At 42.9% G+C, this 19,414-nt stretch overlaps 1 protein-coding gene across 2 annotated transcripts in view; it reads right to left on the bottom strand.

Annotated features, from left to right (window-relative positions):
* The window catches only part of LOC134957937 (potassium channel subfamily T member 2), a 1,656,739-nt gene that overhangs the window by 22,832 nt on the left and 1,614,493 nt on the right, over nt 1-19,414 (bottom strand). For both annotated transcript variants that reach the window (XM_063940188.1, XM_063940189.1), the window contains one exon: nt 9,088-9,172. In XM_063940188.1, coding sequence (XP_063796258.1) covers nt 9,088-9,172 — 85 coding nt within the window. The remainder of the gene's footprint in view (nt 1-9,087; nt 9,173-19,414) is intronic.

The following is a 19,414-nucleotide window of genomic DNA, read 5'->3' as shown; positions in this document are numbered from 1 at the left end:
TATACAGGAATAATGCTTTCAATGTTGAGATGTCATTTTTGAATCGAAGGTAAAGTACTGTCACCACTGATACAGTAATATTAATGATCAGAAAAATGCATTACTCCAATGTACAGTAGGTTAACCACTAAACTGACGAATGAATGTTCCCTTCAAATTAGTTGATAAAATTGTGTTGTTTTTTTTTTATATAGTTTAAGAAGTATATTTTTTTTTATATTTTATATTATGCACATCTGCGGAACAGATCTTCTAATTAAAAACTGGGGGACACAGTGGGGCAGTGCGTTCGCATGTGATCTGGCCATGCCAGTTAAGTGGTTAATAAACATTCAATATTATTTTTATTGTTATTTTTATTAACAGCTTCTTATACTGTATAGCGCAGCATATTCCGTAGTGCTTTACAATTGGAACAACAGTAATTGAACAAAACTGGGAAATTACAGACTGACAGAGGTAGGAAGGCCCTGCTCACTAGCTTACAATCTATAGGGAAATAGGCATTGATACACAAGGATAAATGCTACCTATTGCATAATGGTTCACCAGATTGCAAAGGTTCTTAATGAACTGTATAATATGGTCACCCAGCAATGTTGGCCAAGGGTCAGGAGGATGTGAAAGTGAAGAAAGACAAAATATGTGATGTTATGTGAGGACTGTACAGAGGGGATGCAATTAGATAGGGAGGCATTGAAGGTTATGTGGGTGGGTTTGCAATTTGATAAGCTTGCCTGAAGAGGTGAGTTTTCAGGGAATGCTTGAAAGTTTTGAGACTAGAGGAGAGTCTTATTGTGCATGGGAGGGCATTCTACAGAGTAGATGCAGTCCAGAAAAAGTCCTGTCATTTTGAGTGGGAGTGAGAAATGAGTATGCATGTGGATAAGAGACACAGATCTTGTGCAGAGCCGACAAAGTGTGTTAGGGAGATATTTTTACATGAGCGAAGATACTTATGTAACTTGATTTAAGACAGATTGAATGTGGGAGCAAAGTACAGTTCAGAGTCAAGAATTACACCTAGGCAGTGAACTTGTGAGGTAGGGTTGATTGCTAGGATAACATCAGTAATAGAGATATCTTGTTGGTAACTATTATTGACCAGTGGAAATATATTCAATTCTGTTTTGGAAATATTAAGGTTGAGGTGGCAAGGTGGTGAGGTGATATCGACAAAGATATAATGGCAGAAATCCATTCAGCGACATGAACCAATACAGATGGTGACAAATCAGGTAGGATAGGTAGATTTGAGTATCAATAAAATGTTATAATAGCTAGGTGATATTATTTTTTCACAAGTGCTGCAAGGAAAAGTCTACTTCATTAATAGAAACATAGAATTTGACGGCAGATAAGAACCACTTGGCCCATCTAGTCTGGGCCTTTTTTTTTTTTTACATTATTTTTTTCTCTAACCTTGTTTGATCCTTATTTCTTTGTAAGGATATCCTTATATCTATCCCATGCATGTTTAAATTGCTCCACTGTTTTAGCCTCTACCATCTCTGATGGGAGGCTAATCCACTTGTCCACTACCCTTTCTGTGAAGTAATTTTTCCTCAAATTTCCCCTGAACCCCCCCCTCCAGTCTCAGTGCATGTCCTCGTGTCCTATTGCTTCTCTTCATGTGGAGAATGTTTCCCTCCTGGACTTTGCTAAAACCCTTGATATATTTTAAATAGTGATGAGCGGGTTCGGTTCCTCGAAATACGACCACCCCCCCCCCCCCCCCCCCCGAACTTCACCCATTTTACACGGGTCCAAGGCAGACTCGGATCTTCCCGCCTTGCTCGGTTAACCCAAACGCGACCGAACGTCATCATCCCGCTGTCGGATTCTCGCGAGATTCGTATTCATTCGGGGGGGTTCGGATTTCGAGGAACAGAACCCGCTCATCACTACTCCATATAGCAGGGATGGGGAACCTTCGGCCCTCCAGCTGTTGTTGAACTACACATACCAGCATGCCTTGCTACAGTTTTGCTATTTGGCCATGCTAAAACTGTTGCAGGGCATGCTGGGATGTGTAGTTCAACAACAGCTGGAGGGCCGAAGGTTCCCCATCCCTGCCATATAGGGTGCAGAATTTTGCTGACCACCAGTATATATATATATATATATATATATATATAGCAGTACGGTACAGTAGTCCATTGCTCTACCTCTGTGTCGTCAAGTATACTACAAAAGTTCAGTAAAATGACCCAAAAATCAAAATTAAAAGCATCTGATGAGAAGCGTAAACTTGCCAATATGCCATTTACGACACGGAGTGGCAAGGAACGGCTGAGGCCCTGGCCTATGTTCATGGCTAGTGGTTCAGATTCACATGAGGATGGAAGCACTCATCCTCTCGCTAGAAAACTGCAGTGCCACACCTAGGTGGGCCAGGTGTTTGTGTCGGCCACTTGGGTCGCTTAGCTTAGCCATCCAGCGACCTTGGTGCACCTCTTTTCTTCTTTGCATCATGTGCTGTTTGGGGACTATTTTTTAAATTGGCCATCCTGTCTGACACTGCAGTGCCACTCCTAGATGGGCCAGGTGTTTGTGTCGGCCACTTCGGTCGCTTAGCTTAGTCATCCAGCGACCTCGGTGCAAATTTTAGGACTAAAAATAATATTGTGAGGTGTTCAGAATAGACTGGAAATGAGTGGAAATTATGGTTATTGAGGTTAATAATACTATGGGATCAAAATGACCCCCAAATTCTATGATTTAAGCTGTTTTTGAGGGGTTTCTGTAAAAAAAACGAATCCAAAACACACCCGAATCCGACAAAAAATTTTCAGGGAGGTTTTGCCAAAACGCGTCCGAATCCAAAACACGGCTGCGTAACCGAATCCAAAACCAAAACACAAAACCCGAAAAATTTCCATTGCACATCACTAATTTTAAAGTTTATATCATATCTCCCCTTTCCCTTCTCTGCTCCAAACTATACATATTGAGTATGTTTTGTGATGTAGGCCATGCACCATTTTAGTTGCCTTTCTTTGTACAGTTTCTAATGTATTAATCAGTGGCGGATCTTGCCACGGGCAAGCAGGACTTTTGCCCGGGGCGCCGCCTTCCGGAGGGCGCCGGCGCCATCCGGAGGGCGCCGCACCATGGCAAGCTCCTCCACTGTCAGTGTGCACCCCAGCAGTGTCCCCCCGCTGTGCCCCCCCTCCCGCTGTGAGAAGGGAACCAGACGCTATGCGTCTGGTTTCCCTTCGTGGCGCTGGTCCTCCCCCGCTCTGAAGGGAATCAGACGCTAAGCGTCTAGTTTCCCTTCATGGAGAGGACCTTTGGTGTGCGGTGCGCGATGACGTCATCGCGCACCGCACAGCATTGTGGCATAGACGCTAGGGGTCATAATTGACCTCTAGCGCTTATGCTGTGCTATGGGAGAGACGTCATGACTGACGTCTCTCCCATAGATCCGAGGAGAAGAGCGGCGCTGGTCTGCAGTGTCTGGAAACAGGAGCGGGGTACAGTAAGTATACTTCTTTTTTTCTTCTTTTCAGCGGCGCTACAAATGGGGGGCGTGACTGACCACGCCCCCATGTTAAGCCACACCCCTAACTTTTGCCCGGGGCGCCGCAAGGGCAAGAACCGGCCCTGGTATTAATATCCTTTTGAAGATATGACCTCCAGAATTGAACACAGTATTCTAGATGAGGCCGTACCAATGACCTATACAGTGGCATTATTACTTCTTTCTTTCTGCTGCTGATTCCTCTCCCAATGCAGCCAAGCATCTGACTAGCCTACCTCATTGCTTTGTTACATTGCTTACCTGCCTTTAAGTCACCTGAAGTCACCTGAAATAGTGACTCTTAGATCCCTTTCCTCCTCAGTAGTTTCCAGTATAGTGCCATTAATACTATATTTAGCCTTTGGATTTTGAGACCCAAGTGCATGATTTTGCATTTTTTGGCATTAAACTGTAATTGCCACACTCTTGACCATTCCTCTAGTCTACCTAGAACCTCAATCATTTGTTTTACCCCACCGGGTGTGTCTACCCTGTTGCATACCTTAGTGTCATCTGCAAAAATGCATACTTTTCCTTTAATGCCATTTGCAATGTCACCAATGAAGATATTAAAAAGCACTGTTCCAAATAGAGATCCCTGGGGTACTCCACTGGTAACATTTCCCTCCTGTGAATGCACTCCATTTACCACAACTCTCTGTTTTCTATCCTTCAACCAAGATCTTATCCATTCATTAATCCTAATATCCAATTTCAAACTTTTAAGTTTATTTAGCAGTCTGCGATGTGGAACAGTGTCAAAATCCTTACTAAAGTCTAGATAAGCTATATCCATGGCTCCACCTTTATTCATCACTTTAGTCACACAGTCAAAAAAGTCAATAAGATTTGTTTGACATGATCTCCCCCCAGTGAATCCATGCTGTTTGGGATCCTGTAAATTGCCAGATTTGTGATAATCTACAACTCTTTCTATTAAGAGTGTTTCCATCAATGTCCCTACTACTGATGTAAGACTCACTGGTCTGTAGTTGTTTGCCTCTTCCTTGCTTCCAATTTTGTGCAGTGGGACTATGTTTGCTCTTTTCCAGTCCTCTGGAATTACTCCTGTAGCTAATGACTGATTGAATAATTTTGTCAATGGTGCTACCAGCACCTCTTTAAGTTCTTTTAGTATCCTTGGATGTATCCCATCTGGCCCCATAGATTTGTCCACTTTCAGCTTTGAGAGTTCTGTTAGGACCTTCTCCTCTGTAAATGTACTTGTTTCATTTTCCTGAATATTCCTGCAATTTAACTGTGGCCCTTCCCCTCTCTTTCAGTAGTAAATACTGAGCAAAAATAATTATTAAGATGATCTGCTATTACATTGTCTCCCTCACCAAGACTCCCAGTCTCTGTCTTTAGTTTTATTATTCCGCCTTTTATTTTTCTCCCTTTGCTTATATACCTAAAAAAAGTTTTGCCTCCTTTACCCACTGACTGGGCCATTTTCTCCTCAGCTTGTGCCTTTTCACATCTGATTACCTTCTTAGTCTCTTTCTGTCTAACAAGATATATCTCTTTGTCTTCATTATTTTGTATCTGCTTTTATTTCCTAAAAGCCCTCTTTTTGCTTTCACACTATTTGCTACTTCTTTCGCAAACCACACTGGCTTCCTTTTCCTTGTGTTTTTCCTAACACTTTTGATACAAAGGTCTGTTGCCTTTAATATTGCACATTTTAATGTTTCCTACCTCTCCTGCACTGCTTCTACATTCCTCCACTCTGCCAAAGAATAACTTACACATTTTCCCATCCCTACAAAATCAGCCTTCCTAAAATCCAACACTTTGTTTTTGTATGGGATGAGTCAGTCTCTGTTTTATGCTGAACCATACTGCTTGATGATCACTGGATCCCAAGTTTTCATTCACTTTTACGTCTGATATTCTGTCTCCATTTGTAAGTATTAAGTCTAATATAGCATCTTTCCTAGTGGGCTCCCTCACCAATTGGTGAAGGGATGCTCCCTGAAGGGAATTTAAAATGTCCCTACTTCTAGTGGAACAAGCAACAGACACCTCCCAGTTTACTTCAGGAAGATTAAAGTCTCCCATGATTATTACCTCTCCTTTTAATGCCATTTTAGTTATGTCCTGCAATAGGTTCTTGTCGAGTTCCTCTTCCTGACCTGGTGACCTTTATATCATGCCAATACGAATAATCGACTTCTCCCCTGTTTCTATGGTCACCCAAAGGGCCTCAGTTTTTTCTTCAATACTTTGTATTAAGGTAGTATTTATGCTTTTTTTACATACATTGCTACCCCTCCTCCGATTTTTCCAATTCTGTCCTTCCTAAATAAAGTATATCCCGGTATAGCTATGTCCCAGTCATGATTTTCATTTATGCTATCCTAATAGTCACACAGCATTTTTTGATTATAAGATGCTTTACCACTACCATTCCATAAAGACATAGGGAACAATTCGGAGATGGAAGCTAACAGCATTGCTGCTGTGTCTAAAGTTTGAGGTCGCAGCAACAGATCACCATCACAACCATCAGTTACAATGTTTGCAATATCAGTCAACTGAGTAAGCTTTAGTGAGTCACGCATGCGCAGTAGTCTCTGCTTCCTACTACTGCGACTACTGCACATGTGCGACTCACTGACAGGGGGAGCGCAGCACTGAACAACAGCTGTGGAGGGATCAGTGGCCGCGGCGGTGATTATGGCAGACCACAGTGATGGCCAGTGTGACATGGAAACGACAGGGAGTGTTGGGGAGCGCCGGGCAGCAAGAGGAAAACAACTAACAAGGAGTAACCCTAAAACCGCAGCGGGAGAGGTTAGTACATCCTGCCTCAAGATTGATAACATATTGTGATTAAGCTAATATTGAGCTTGTGTAATAGTAAGTCCCCCTAGAGATGCAGCTGTTATTTAAACGAGGATCATAGGCGTCGGATGTGCTGTCAGTTGACAGACCGCACATTACAACCTCCATGCAGGGCAGGGACCAAGCAACGCTCCCTCACCCCCAACTCCCAGCAAAGCAGTGCCGCGATTTGCAGCTGTTTAGGGGTGTGACCAAATGCCGAGGAGTGCCCAACTCCATGAGAGACCTGTGGCTATGCTGTGCAATCAGGTAGTGTTTCTCCATCTCGCACCACTCCCTTTCTCTCTCCCTGTCCCACTCTCTCACTAACACTCTCTCTCCTCTTGCTCCTATCTCTCTCTCCCTAACTCTCTTATTTTGCTACTCTCTCTCCCTGCACTGTCTCTCTCTCTACCTGACACTATCCTTCTCTATCTCCCTGAAACTGTCTCTCTCCCTGACACTTTGTCGCTCTCTCCCTCTTTCTATTCATGGTCCCTGACACTCTCCTTTTCTGCCCACCTCCTCCCCACCGTGGTGCCACCTCCATTTCATCCCCATAGTACTTTCTCCTCCCCAGTGGCTCCACCCCCAGGGGCACCAAAATGAGAATCTAACTTGCCCCCCAAAAACTTATATATGTTCTGACACACCTGATGAGAATATTACAATTAAGTATCAGAACACTGAAGTAATTCAGTATTTTAGAGATATTTCAAGGACATTCAATTGGATTGTGGAAACTGCATATATACAGTAATACTATACCATACTTGCCTACTTTTGAAAAAGCATTTAAAGGAGATTGTGAAAGCGACACCTATCAGCGCGGGAGTGTACTGCTACATTTGAGAGGCATGTCATAAAAATGACTTAGATTCAAATGTAAATGAGCCCCAAAGTTAGTAAGATCTACTTGTTTAAGAAGACTCTGATATTTTTCAGGATTTGTTTGTGTATTGTGTTTTACAAGAGGTTCCATATACTGTAAGTGGCCACAAGAAACCTTATTTAAAATGCATATAGCCAGCCTTAGTGATCATTATGCATTACAACCAATGCAGGGATGCATTGGGATGCGGTCAAGATGCCGCCGGCCGGAATCCCGGCGGTCGAAATGCCGACGCCGGAATCCCGACCGCCACAATCCCGACATATTCTCCCTCCGTGGGTGTCCACGACACCCATAGAGGGAGAATATAATAGTGTGCCGAGCGTAGCGAGGCACCGTGCCCGCAGCGTGGCGAGCGAAGCGAGCCCGCAAGGGGCTGCGTTCCGCTCGTCACCCCTGTCGGGATTGTGTGGTCAGGATTCCGGCATCAGTATTTCGACCGCCGGGATTCCGGCCGGCGGCATTTAGTACTGATCCCGATGCATTGCACTGAGGCACCAATGCACTGATGATCCCATTTGAATGTACTGTATGTATCTCTGATTTCCATTTCCCCAAGAATGTAACAGCTTCATAATGGGGATAAGGTGCAATCAGGGAGATTGATAGTCTATTCAGGGAGTCAGGGAGATTGCTGCTATTTCAGGAAGTCTCCTGTAGAATGTGGGAGGGTAGGCAACTATGTACTATACACTGCACAGAGTGGCAAAACCTTTGTATATATTACAGCATTCTAGTTGTACTACAAGTTTCTATTTCATCTGTCGATCAAAGATAGCCCAAAGGACATTCCATACAAGATGTGCAGTATAACACATAATGGGGGTAATTCCAAGTTGATCGCAGCAGGAATTTTGTTAGCAGTTGGGCAAAACCATGTGCACTGCAGGGGAGGCAGATATAACATACGTAGAGAGAGTTAGATTTGGGTGTGGTGAGTTCAATCTGCAATCTAAATTGCAGTGTAAAACTAAAGCAGCCAGTATTTACCCTGCACAGAAACAAAATAACCCACCCAAATCTAACTCTCTCTGCACATGTTATATCTGTCTCCCCTGCAGTGCACATGGGCCCTCATTCCGAGTTGTTCGCTCGCTAGCTGCTTTTAGCAGCTTTGCACACGCTAAGCCGAGTTTTTCCCTGAAACGCCTGCGTTTTTACGCACACACCCATAAAACGGTCAGTTTCCGCCCAGAAACACCCACTTCCTGTCAATCACACTCCGATCATCAGAACGATGAAAAATCTTCGTTAAGCCATGAGTAAAATACCAAACTTTTGTGCTAATTTACTTGGCGCAGACGTACTGCGAACATTGCGCATGCGCAGTTTGCGAGTTATCGCACCGATGTGAAGAAAAAGAACGAGCGAACAACTCGGAATGAGGGCCATGGTTTTGCCCAACTGCTAAAAAAGTTCCTGCTGCGATCAACTCAGAATTACCCCCAATATAAGAAAGGTGCTTTACACGTGGTAACTGTGCTAATTCATGCTATCATCTCTTAGCAGTTTTCCCATCTTGTTTTGCTTCATCCAGCATTGGCTTTTTTTTTTTATATTCGTCTAGGTTTCATTTTAAAGACATAAATGTTCTTGTTCAAAATATTATTGAACATATTTGTCTAGTGACAATGTATGTACAAGACTCACGGGAGATGCAAAATTCATTCTGCCACTATTTCTAGTGCTGACTTCTTACAAATCTGCTTCTCTGTGTCACAGGTGAGGTTAAAAATAATTGCACAGAATAGTGATGGGAACTGGGTGGCATGAAGTGAACTGTTGCATGAAAGATTGAAAACAGGCAGAGTGGATGAGATCTCTGTGCTCTTCTATCTTGACTTACACGACATCATTCAGTTCCAGCCTGGTGTCTGGAGAAGGATTGATGAGGATATAGGAGAGGGTGTTCTGCTGGTCATTCATTTCATCTAGAAGACAAAAAAAATAAAAGCAGGATTATTACCAGAAATATTGTACAATTCGGGTGATCTTTAATATGCAGGATAGTTAAACAACTAAATATATATATATATATATATATATATATATACATACAGTGTGTGTGTGTGTGTGTGTGTGTGTGTGTGTGTGTGTGTGTGTGTGTGTGTATATATATAAAATGTATTTATTTATTTTTTTTCTTCTTTCTCTCACAGATTCACAGTAATTCTATCGAGATTTCCCTTCACTGTAACCTCTGAAGATAACCAGGATGTCCTTAAAATAAAAAAGGTTAGATGAAGTGAAAAGATCATTTAAAAATCATATAAACACAGCCACACTTAGAGAACATTATTGTTGCTAATGGAATTTACAGTAAATCTGAGTAAAACTCTTCTTGGTACATGTTGACATGCACAGTGTGCAATACAGTACATAGGTGGATCAAAAATGGTTAATAATATTAGAATGTTTTACTGTTCACTGTATATAACAATACAGTGTATTCTCACAGCTAAGGTCCTGTTACAGCTGCTTGCATCACATTTTATAACATAACTCTGCCGCAGGAAGTTTTACTTTGCTGTGAATAATTCTGTAATACTGTATATGCTAGGCAGGACAGAGTTTTTATTACAAATACTAAAACAAAGACAAGAATGAGAGAGAAATGATGGGACATGTGTCATAGTAAAACAGCACAAAATTAGAGTTATAGCCAAAAGACACCATGAAATAATAATGTCCTCTATGAATTATAGTGTGGAAATTAAGTTCTCAGTTTTAGACTGACTTTCCACTGTAGTTCTGTTTATAACAAACAACAAAATACATCATCTGCAACTTGTAGGTAATGACAAAATCAGTGTTATAATCGGTCCAAAAAATCTAGTGCACACCTTCTGGGTGTGATACAGATTACTAGCGGTGGAGATGTCGGCAGTCACGTGACCGACACCGGCATCCTGATCATGAGAATGCTGACAGGGGACGTGGCAATTATTTTACCTCTCCCCTGTCCCCTATCCTATCCCACCTGTGGTGGTGGCTACGGCTAAAACACAGGGGGGAGTGGCTAGGGATAAGACACCAGAAGTGGCGGCTAACCACTCCTCTAACCCTAACCCTTCCTTAGCCCTAACCACCATTGTGACCCTGATACTTACCTTCGGGATGCTGGTGGTTCCGGTGCCAGGATTCCAAGTGGTGTTCTGATTCTGGAGTCAGTCACATGACAGCCAGCATCTCAAATGCCGGGATGCTATCCGTATCCCCACCTTCTAACATACACTAACATGAAAAGATGCTGGTCATCCCCATTGTGTGTGAATGGTCTGATAAAATGCAGGCAGAGCTACAGGGTGATTTCTAAGAGCTAAGATGAGTATTTGTACTTTGTTCATTTGTACGTCTGTACACTGTGTGAAACAAGTGATGCTGCTAGAAGGATGACATAAGGGAACAGAGAAAAAAGATTATGAAATCATATTAGGCATAGTCCAAAGGGTTATGGTATATTAGGTCTACAGACAAAAGGCAACAGTGTCTAGGTCGCCACCAAATAACTGACATGCACAAGGTTAACATGGTCAAAAGGTCAACACAGAAATGGTCGACACATGAAAATGGTCGACATGGGTTTTTCATGTTATTTTTTGGTGTCAAATTAGACTCTAATTCACTCCAATTAGTGTACAGTGTCCCCTGATATGCTTCAAGCAAGGTTACTATTCCCAATCCTAGTCAACTTGGATAGTAAGGAATGAAAAAGTTAAAAACATTTTTTATTTAATCATGTTGACCATATGCTTTTGTTCAATGTCATGTCAACAATTTGCTGCACCTTTGCTCTGAAGACAATTTTTTTCCCAAAAAATCAACAGATGCGTAAATAACCATTAAATATGTAAGCCAAAGATGATCATTGGCTGGGATGTAATGAAGTGTGAGATGCTGGCCGAACTCAGATACTTTTTTAAAAGGGGCAGTCATGTGCAAGGCTAAACCAAGCCTTGTACATGATTGCCCCTTTAAAAGTTCAAGTTCAGTCAGCATCCCGTGCTGCTGCTGAACTCAGATTTCATTACATCCCGCCCATTATGTGATTACTTTGCTTCAGCTAACGCAGTATAATTAAACCACCTACAATGGGGGTAATTCCAAGTTGATCGCAGCAGGAATTCTGTTAGCAATTGGGCAAAACCAGGGCCCTCATTCCGAGTTGTTCGCTCTGTAATTTTCTTCGCATCGCAGCGATTTTTCGCTAATTGCGCATGCGCAATGTTCGCACTGCGACTGCACCAAGTAAATTTGCTATGCAGTTAGGTATTTTACTCACGGCATTACAAGGTTTTTTCTTCGTTCTGGTGATCGTAATGTGATTGACAGGAAGTGAGTGTTTCTGGGCGGAAACTGGCCGTTTTATGGGTGTGTGCGAAAAAACGCTACCGTTTCTGGGAAAAACGCGGGAGTGGCTGGAGAAACGGTGAAGTGTCTGGGCGAACGCTGGGAGTGTTTGTGATGTCAAACCAGGAACGAAACTGACTGAACTGACCGCAGTTGCCGAGTAAGTCTGGAGCTACTCAGAAACTGCTAAGAAGTGTCTATTCGCAATTCTGCTAATCTTTCGTTCGCAATTTTACTATGCTAAGATTCACTCCCAGTAGGTGGCGGCTTAGCGTGTGCAAAGCTGCTAAAAGCAGCTTGCGAGCGAACAACTCGGAATGACCACCCATGTGCACTGCAGTGGAGGCAGATATAACATGTGCAGAGAGAGTTAGATTTGGGTATGGTGTGTTCAATCTGCAATCTAATTTGCAGTGTAAAAATAAAGCAGCCAGTATTTACCCTGCACAGAAATAAAATAACCCACCCAAATCTAACTCTCTCTGCAAATGTTATATCTGCCACACCTGCAGTGCACATGGTGGGTCATTCCGAGTTGTTCGCTCGTTACTTTTTTTTCGCAACGGAGCGATTAGTTGCTAATGCGCATGCGCAATGTCCGCAGTGCGACTGCGCCAAGTAAATTTGCTATGCAGTTAGGTATTTTACTCACGGCATTACAAGGTTTTTTCTACGTTCTGGTGATCGTAATGTGATTGACAGGAAGTGAGTGTTTCTGGGCGGAAACTGGCCGTTTTATGGGTGTGTGCGAAAAAACGCTACCGTTTCTGGGAAAAACGCGGGAGTGGCTGGAGAAACGGAGGAGTGTCTGGGCGAACGCTGGGTGTGTTTGTGACGTCAAACCAGGAACGAAACTGACTGAACTGATCGCAGATGCCGAGTAAGTCTGGAGCTACTCAGAAACTGCTAAGAAGTGTCTATTCGCAATTCTGCTAATCTTTCGTTCGCAATTTTACTATGCTAAGATTCACTCCCAGTAGGCGGCGGCTTAGTGTGTGCAAAGCTGCTAAAAGCAGCTTGCGAGCGAACAACTCGGAATAACCCCCCATGGTTTTGCCCAACTGCTAAAAAATTTCCTGCTGCGATCAACTTGGAATTACCGCCAATATTACTTATTAAAGGGTTGCTGCTCCCTGCAGGTAATGCTAGCAATAAACATCAGAAGATTACAGCTAAATATATCAAAAGAACAAGGAAACACTACACAATCTCATTACTCAGTATGACACAGCACATGTCCAAAATGCTCAAGACTTAGTAAATGGGTAGATTCCCTTTTATTTCAGATTTTGCATGTAAATAATTTTAAAAAGACGTATATGAATTTTCTTTTGATTATACTGTGAATTGTACCCAGCACCGTAACTACGTGTGTGCCAGGTGTGCCTGGCACACAGCGCAGTTTCCCTGAGGGCGCATTGGCCAGCGGCTTGTAATGAGTCAAATTGACTCATTACAAGCCACCTGTTCTGTGCTGTGTGCGTCGCGCTGGAGGAGAGAAGCAGCACCGGAGGCAGGGAAGGAGGAGGAGGGAGGGGGACTGGAGCCGCAGCAGCGCTTTATAATTGGTAGTAGCGCCGCTGCAGCAGTCCCCTCTCCTTCTGCATTGGCTACCCGGCGCTGCTGTGAATGCTGGGATGCGCTTCCCTCATCCCAGCATTCACAGCGGCGGCCAGCCAATGTGGAAGGAGAGGGGACTGCTGCAGCGGCGCCTCTACCAAGTACATAGCGCTGCTGCGGCTCCAGTCCCCCTCCCCCCTCCTCCTCCTCCTCCTCCTTCTCCCCTGCGGCTGCCTGGGATCTGCAAGCACAGAGGAGCCTGACTGCCAGCGGGGAGAGATGGCAAGTATCTCTCTGTCTTTCTCTATTCTGTCTGCCACAATGTGTAAAAAGGGGGACTGGCTGCCGTAATGTGTAAAAAGGGGAACGCTGTCTGCCGTAAGGTGTAAAAAGGGGGATGCTGTCTGCCGTAATGTGTAAAAAGGGGGATGCTGTCTGCCGTAATGTGTAAAAAGGGGGACGCTGTCTGCTGTAATGTGTAAAAAGGGGGGACTGGCTGCCTTAATGTGTAAAAGGGGCTGTACCTGGTGTAGTGGCGCTACTGTGCAGCGTAATTTGAATAATGGAGTCTACTGTGCACCGTAGTATGAATTGGTATCATTTTGTGACCACGCCCTTCCCCATGAAGCCACGCCCCTAGATATTTTTCTGCCCCTTTCTTGCATGGGGGGGGGGCGCCAATGCGGTTTCTTGCACACAGCGCTAAAATGCCTAGTTACGGCACTGATTGTACCTACACATAACTTTGTGAGTAAGCATGTTTATACAGTAGTAGTGATGAGTGGGTCTTATGATTATGCTGTGGATTGTACCTACACATAACTTTATGTGAGTAAGCATGTGTATATGGTAGTAGTGATGAGTGGGTCTGGTTTTCAGAAAACCGAACTCACTTGAACTTGCTGTTTACATGTGTATCTGAGCCGGGACTCTGATCTCCCCACCATTTTGGGATTCCACAATGAGGCAAAACGTAATCTTCCCGGTATCAGATCTCAAGTGTTTTGTATTCGATATAAGTCCCTCCCACAGTGATTCAGGCGCTATTTCACACAGGACCATCAGAGGTTTTGAATAAAGGAGGACCCTTTCCAGCTTTAACAGATTACCAAACACACAAAAGGACACTGTTTGAAAGACACCCACATGTCACCCACGTGCTCCTTTTAGTGTTACTAAAAGGAGCCACTACTCAGTGACCATCTTTACCCACTTTTTCTACTGTTGGTAAAGGCTCGTCTCTATCTATGGCCGCAAGCTCCTAGTAGTACGCTGATCACTCATTCGCTACTTCCATCTAAGCTGTATTATGTTTTGAGAATTGTGGTGCTCTTTGTTACCTGTACTCTATTTTTGTTATTTATTTACTGTAATGTTAAATTTTGTCTCCCTGTACTGTCCTTTGTACGGTGCTGTGAAACCCTTGTGGCACCTTATAAATAAAATGTAATAATAATAGTGTTTGTAATGGCCAAGCTAGTTTTGGTGTAGGCAGTTAGCGCTGATAACTGTTGGCTGATAATGTCAACAGTGGTCATTTGATGACACAACTGTATTGCTGTACAAATGCTAGAGCAGCAATCCGTATATTACTCTAAATCTGGACATATCAGTTATACTGGAGAACTATAGGGGAACACCAGCCGGCAGTGGACAATAATTATAGTAGATTGTAGACCTAAGATAAGGAAAACGACATTATAACCACAGATAGTGGTTCAGGATTAAGGGGGGCATTTACTAAGCAGTGATAAGAGCAGAGAAGAGAACCAGTGGAGAAGTTGCCCCATCAACCAATCAGCAGCTCTGTATCATTTTATAGTATGCAAATTATAGATGTTACTTCATTGCTGATTGGTTGCCATGGGCAACTTCTGTACTGGCTCACTACTCCACTCTTATCACTGCTTAGTAAATGTCCCCCTAAGTTTGGAGCCAGCACACATAATTGTATTTACATATGCGATTTAGCTGAAACATTATATGAAGGAAACACACAGGGATATTGATATAGGAATCCTTTAATGTAAAAATTATACAACCTAGAAGTATACACAACATACCTATTGGAGGTCATAGTACCAGGAAATTAAATAGTCCTTTAATACATCACTAATATAGGAGGGTATATGGTGTGTGGTTTAACATTATATGTTTCACTTTGTCTTCTCATTTGTTTTCAGTTTTTAATATTTCACAGTTATGGGCTTTTTAATAAGATGCGATTAAAAGTTATATTTTAAATGTGTATTATTACTATATATCAGTGCGCCACTGCAAGACCAAATCTTTCCTCTTCCCTCTGAACATATCTTTGTATATTGGCAACAATATAATTTGTGGCAGCACCCCCAGTGTTGATTTAATTGACGAGACTGTCATATGGGGCTCTTTTATTAATAATAAAGAATATTTAAAAACTAGTGCAGTATATCTTCCACTTCCCCTTTCCCAACCAATACAATATTCCCCTTTATCAAACAAGGGTGTCTTTAAATGTGTGCAGTCAGTGCCAGATAAGGCAATATCAGACACATAAAGGGGTCTATTTACTAAGCCTTGGGTGGAGATAAAGTGGATGGAGATAAAGTACCAGCCAATCAGTGTTTAACTGCGATGTTACAAACTGTGTTTGAAAAATGACAGTTAGGAGCTGGTTGGTTGGGTCTTTATCTCCGTCCCCTTTATCTCTATCCAGGGCATAGTAAATAGATCCCTAAGTGTTGTACCCATCTGCCAGTTCTATAAGTGTTTCTGTTTGCACTTGACCTGCAAGTGATCACCAGTCAGTAACCATCAACGGCTGCGTAATTTGAAAAAGAAGACTCTCCTCTTTTAAATAAGGTTGCCCCGGAGTTTATTGAAGTAAGGATGGGGAAAATATTTGCCAAACCATGGAATTACAATAATTTCTCTAATACAGAATTGCTCTCTGTCGATAATGCATGATCACTGGAGAATAACCTCTCCGGGCACCAACCTCTTTCAAACAAAGGTTCACCTGAGTCAGTAAGGGGAGATGGGGATGACGACATTTTTGTGTCGCTAGGTCACTCAGCCCACCCTCCTACCTCAGTCATCTCTACCCAGTGGTGCAAGTAGAATTTTATTCTTAGTGGTACTGAAAGTAAAAATGGGCATGATCATGTGTCATGAGGGGTCACACGAAAATAGGGGAGTGGCTACATGACAATAGGGGAATGGCAACAGTATGCCACACACTGTAATGCCCCTTACACATTATGCCAAACACCGTAATGCTTGCTTATTACACATTATGCTACACACCGTAATGCTTATTACACATTATGCCACACACTGTAATGCCCATTACATATTATGCCAGACACCATAACACCCATTACACATTATGCCACAAACCGTAATGCCCATTACACATTATGCCATACACCATAATGCCTTACATATTATACCACACACTGTAATGCTTATTACATATTATCCCACACACAGTTATGCCACTAACACCATTTTATGTCCCACACACAAAAATGCCCCTTATACAATAAATTATGCCCCACTGGTGGGCTGGTGGTACTACGTACCACCACCATCTTTCTTATTGGTACTCCGTACCACCCTGTACAACCCCGTACCACCCTACTTTCAGCACTGTGTCTACCTCACCTTAACTCATGCTCTCAGATCCCCATCCACATGTTCACCCCTCATGTCATTTGCCAGATTCCCCTCTTCCCTTGATTGTAAGCTCCTAGGAGCAGGGTTCTCCTCCCTCTGCTTCTGCTATTCGTGCAGTCACTATTGGAGACAGGTTCCACTCTTTATTGATTATTTCCTCATTCACCTTGCTTCCCAGCTTTACTGTGAGGGTCATTCCGAGTTGATCGCACGTAGCAACTTTTTGCTGTTCGTGCGATCAACCTGACGCCACCTATGGGGGAGTGTATGTTAGCATAGAAGGGCTGCAAATGCTTGTGCAGCCCTGCTATGCTAAAAAAGTTTAATGTAAAACAAGACCAGCCCTAGACCTACTTACCATTTGCGACGGATCCAGCGATGCAGGTCCTGGGTTTGACGTCAGACATCCGCCCTCAAAACGCCTGGACACGCCTGCGTTCGCTGGCCCACACCCGGAAAACGGTCAGTTGACACCCCGACACGCCTTCCTTCTGTCAATCTTCTTGCGTTCGCCGCTGTGACCGCTTTCCTTGTAACAGGCATCATTGCTCGGCGACAGCCTTCGCCGGGCAATGACGCGCATGCGCAGTTCCGACCCGATCACACCACTGCGAAGAAGTAGTGCAGCGTGCGATCAGGTCGGAATGACCCCCTGTGTACTGAGAATTGTAGTGCTAAATGTTACCTTTTCTCTGTTTATGGCTTGGTAACTGTAATGTTATGCAATGTTCTGTGTACGCTGTAGTGTCCAACTGCTGCCGTATACTGTATGTACGGTGCTGTGGACCACTTGTGGCACCTTATAACAACAACAACAACAACCCTTGCTTATAAAAATGAATGCAGTATTTTGCTTGGAAGGTGCAATACTTGATGACATCCTTGATCATGAAAATCATGGTGTAATGACATACTGTAATCAAGCCTCACCCCGTCCCAAGTGTTAGCAAAAGCAACTGTAAGCATGTATTTTTACATGTGAACACCTGCATTGCTTAGGATAAGTCCCACTCTTTCTTAGCAGCAAATGGAATACTGCTGAATTCAGGATGTATCCAGGGCCAATGCAAGGTCTCTGTGCACCCTAGGTAAATCTTCAGCCTAGTACCCCCTTAGCTGCATCACTCCCCCACCAACACCACCTCTCAGAAGGGAGATGTAGGTGGCCACTAGGTGGGCTGGCGTGAATTTCATCATTATACATATACAGAGAAAAGGAAAAGGGATAACACTCACTTTTAAAGTGAAAAATTATATTGTCAAATTTTTTTGTGGTTTTGTTCACGAGATAACCATTCTTTCTGCATATGTACACATATATATATATATATATATATATATATATATACATGCAAAAATGAACCGTCACTCTTTGCTTGATGTAGATTTTGTACGGTGCCTTCAGTAAAGTATTGTAGAGCAGGTAGAAAGACTGCGGCACTCGTGAATAATAATAATAAAGGTGCTGTTTATTGGATCGGGTCCATCATTAAATTGCCATATAAAGCCGACGTTTCGGTGCCGAGCACCGTTTTATATATATAAATCACAGTATCCTTATCTTGCGCCCAAACAAGAGCAGAACTACAGGAGAGATCTCTGTTGACAAATCTTAAATATACATTAAATAAAACATAATTTCCAAGTGCACTATATTAGTTGAAAATTATTTTCATAAATTCTACCAGAAAAGCCCACACGGGCATAGACTGCAGATTGTAGAATGACTGCTGTTTTTGCTGAGGTCCTAAAACTAAGAATGATCCAGAATGTGATGGTGGTATATTAGATCCTCCCTCAGTTTAGTAAGGTGTGAGCTCAAAAGGGAGAATCTTCACAGGTTGGATTACACACTTATGACTGATAGGGGTCTGTGAGGGAGGGATCTAATATACCACAATCACATTCTGGATAATTCTTATTGATTCATAAATGTTATCTTTGTACAATTTTATATTTTGTATGAAAACGTGTTAATAAATCACAAATTGGTACTAATTGACCTCAGGCCTCTTTTGGGTGACTTTTTAGTGAGGGAATATCCTTTTTAGGACCTCAGAAAAAACAGCAATCATTCTCCAATCTGCAGTTTATACCCTGGAAGAATTTATGATAATAATTTTCAATCAATATAGCGCACTTGGGAATTATGTTTATTTTACATATGTATATATATATAAAGACTCAAATTGGTCGGCACTCCGTAATAAGTGAATCAACTGCCCTGGTGCCCTCCTAAACAAATTGTACAGTCACTGTGGTCCCTAGGGAGGGTTGGCCCACTCCCAAGTAATAAAAGAACCAGGCGGCACTCTGGGGACTTGATGCAAAAGTAACAAAGTTTAGTGAAAAATCACATGTCAAAAAGGCATAGCTTTGCCAACGTTTCAGCGCCACGCAGGCGCTGCCGGATGCCAGCGCTGCCTTTCCTGCACAACATGCAAATTCATGGACACGGGCTCAACCTTTCAACATCCAAAAATGAAACAAACTTTTAAAATTAAACATCACGTTACATGTACATCTCAGTACATCATATACGTCATCACGTGCCCGTGTGGCTTGGTCTACGTGGGACAAACTATTTGGACCTTTCAGGAAAG

Source organism: Pseudophryne corroboree, chromosome 9 (assembly GCF_028390025.1).
Source record: "Pseudophryne corroboree isolate aPseCor3 chromosome 9, aPseCor3.hap2, whole genome shotgun sequence".
Taxonomy (NCBI): Eukaryota; Metazoa; Chordata; class Amphibia; order Anura; family Myobatrachidae; genus Pseudophryne; species Pseudophryne corroboree.
The sequence above is the reverse complement of the archived record's forward strand: the minus strand, read 5'-3'. Positions and strand labels throughout refer to the sequence as shown.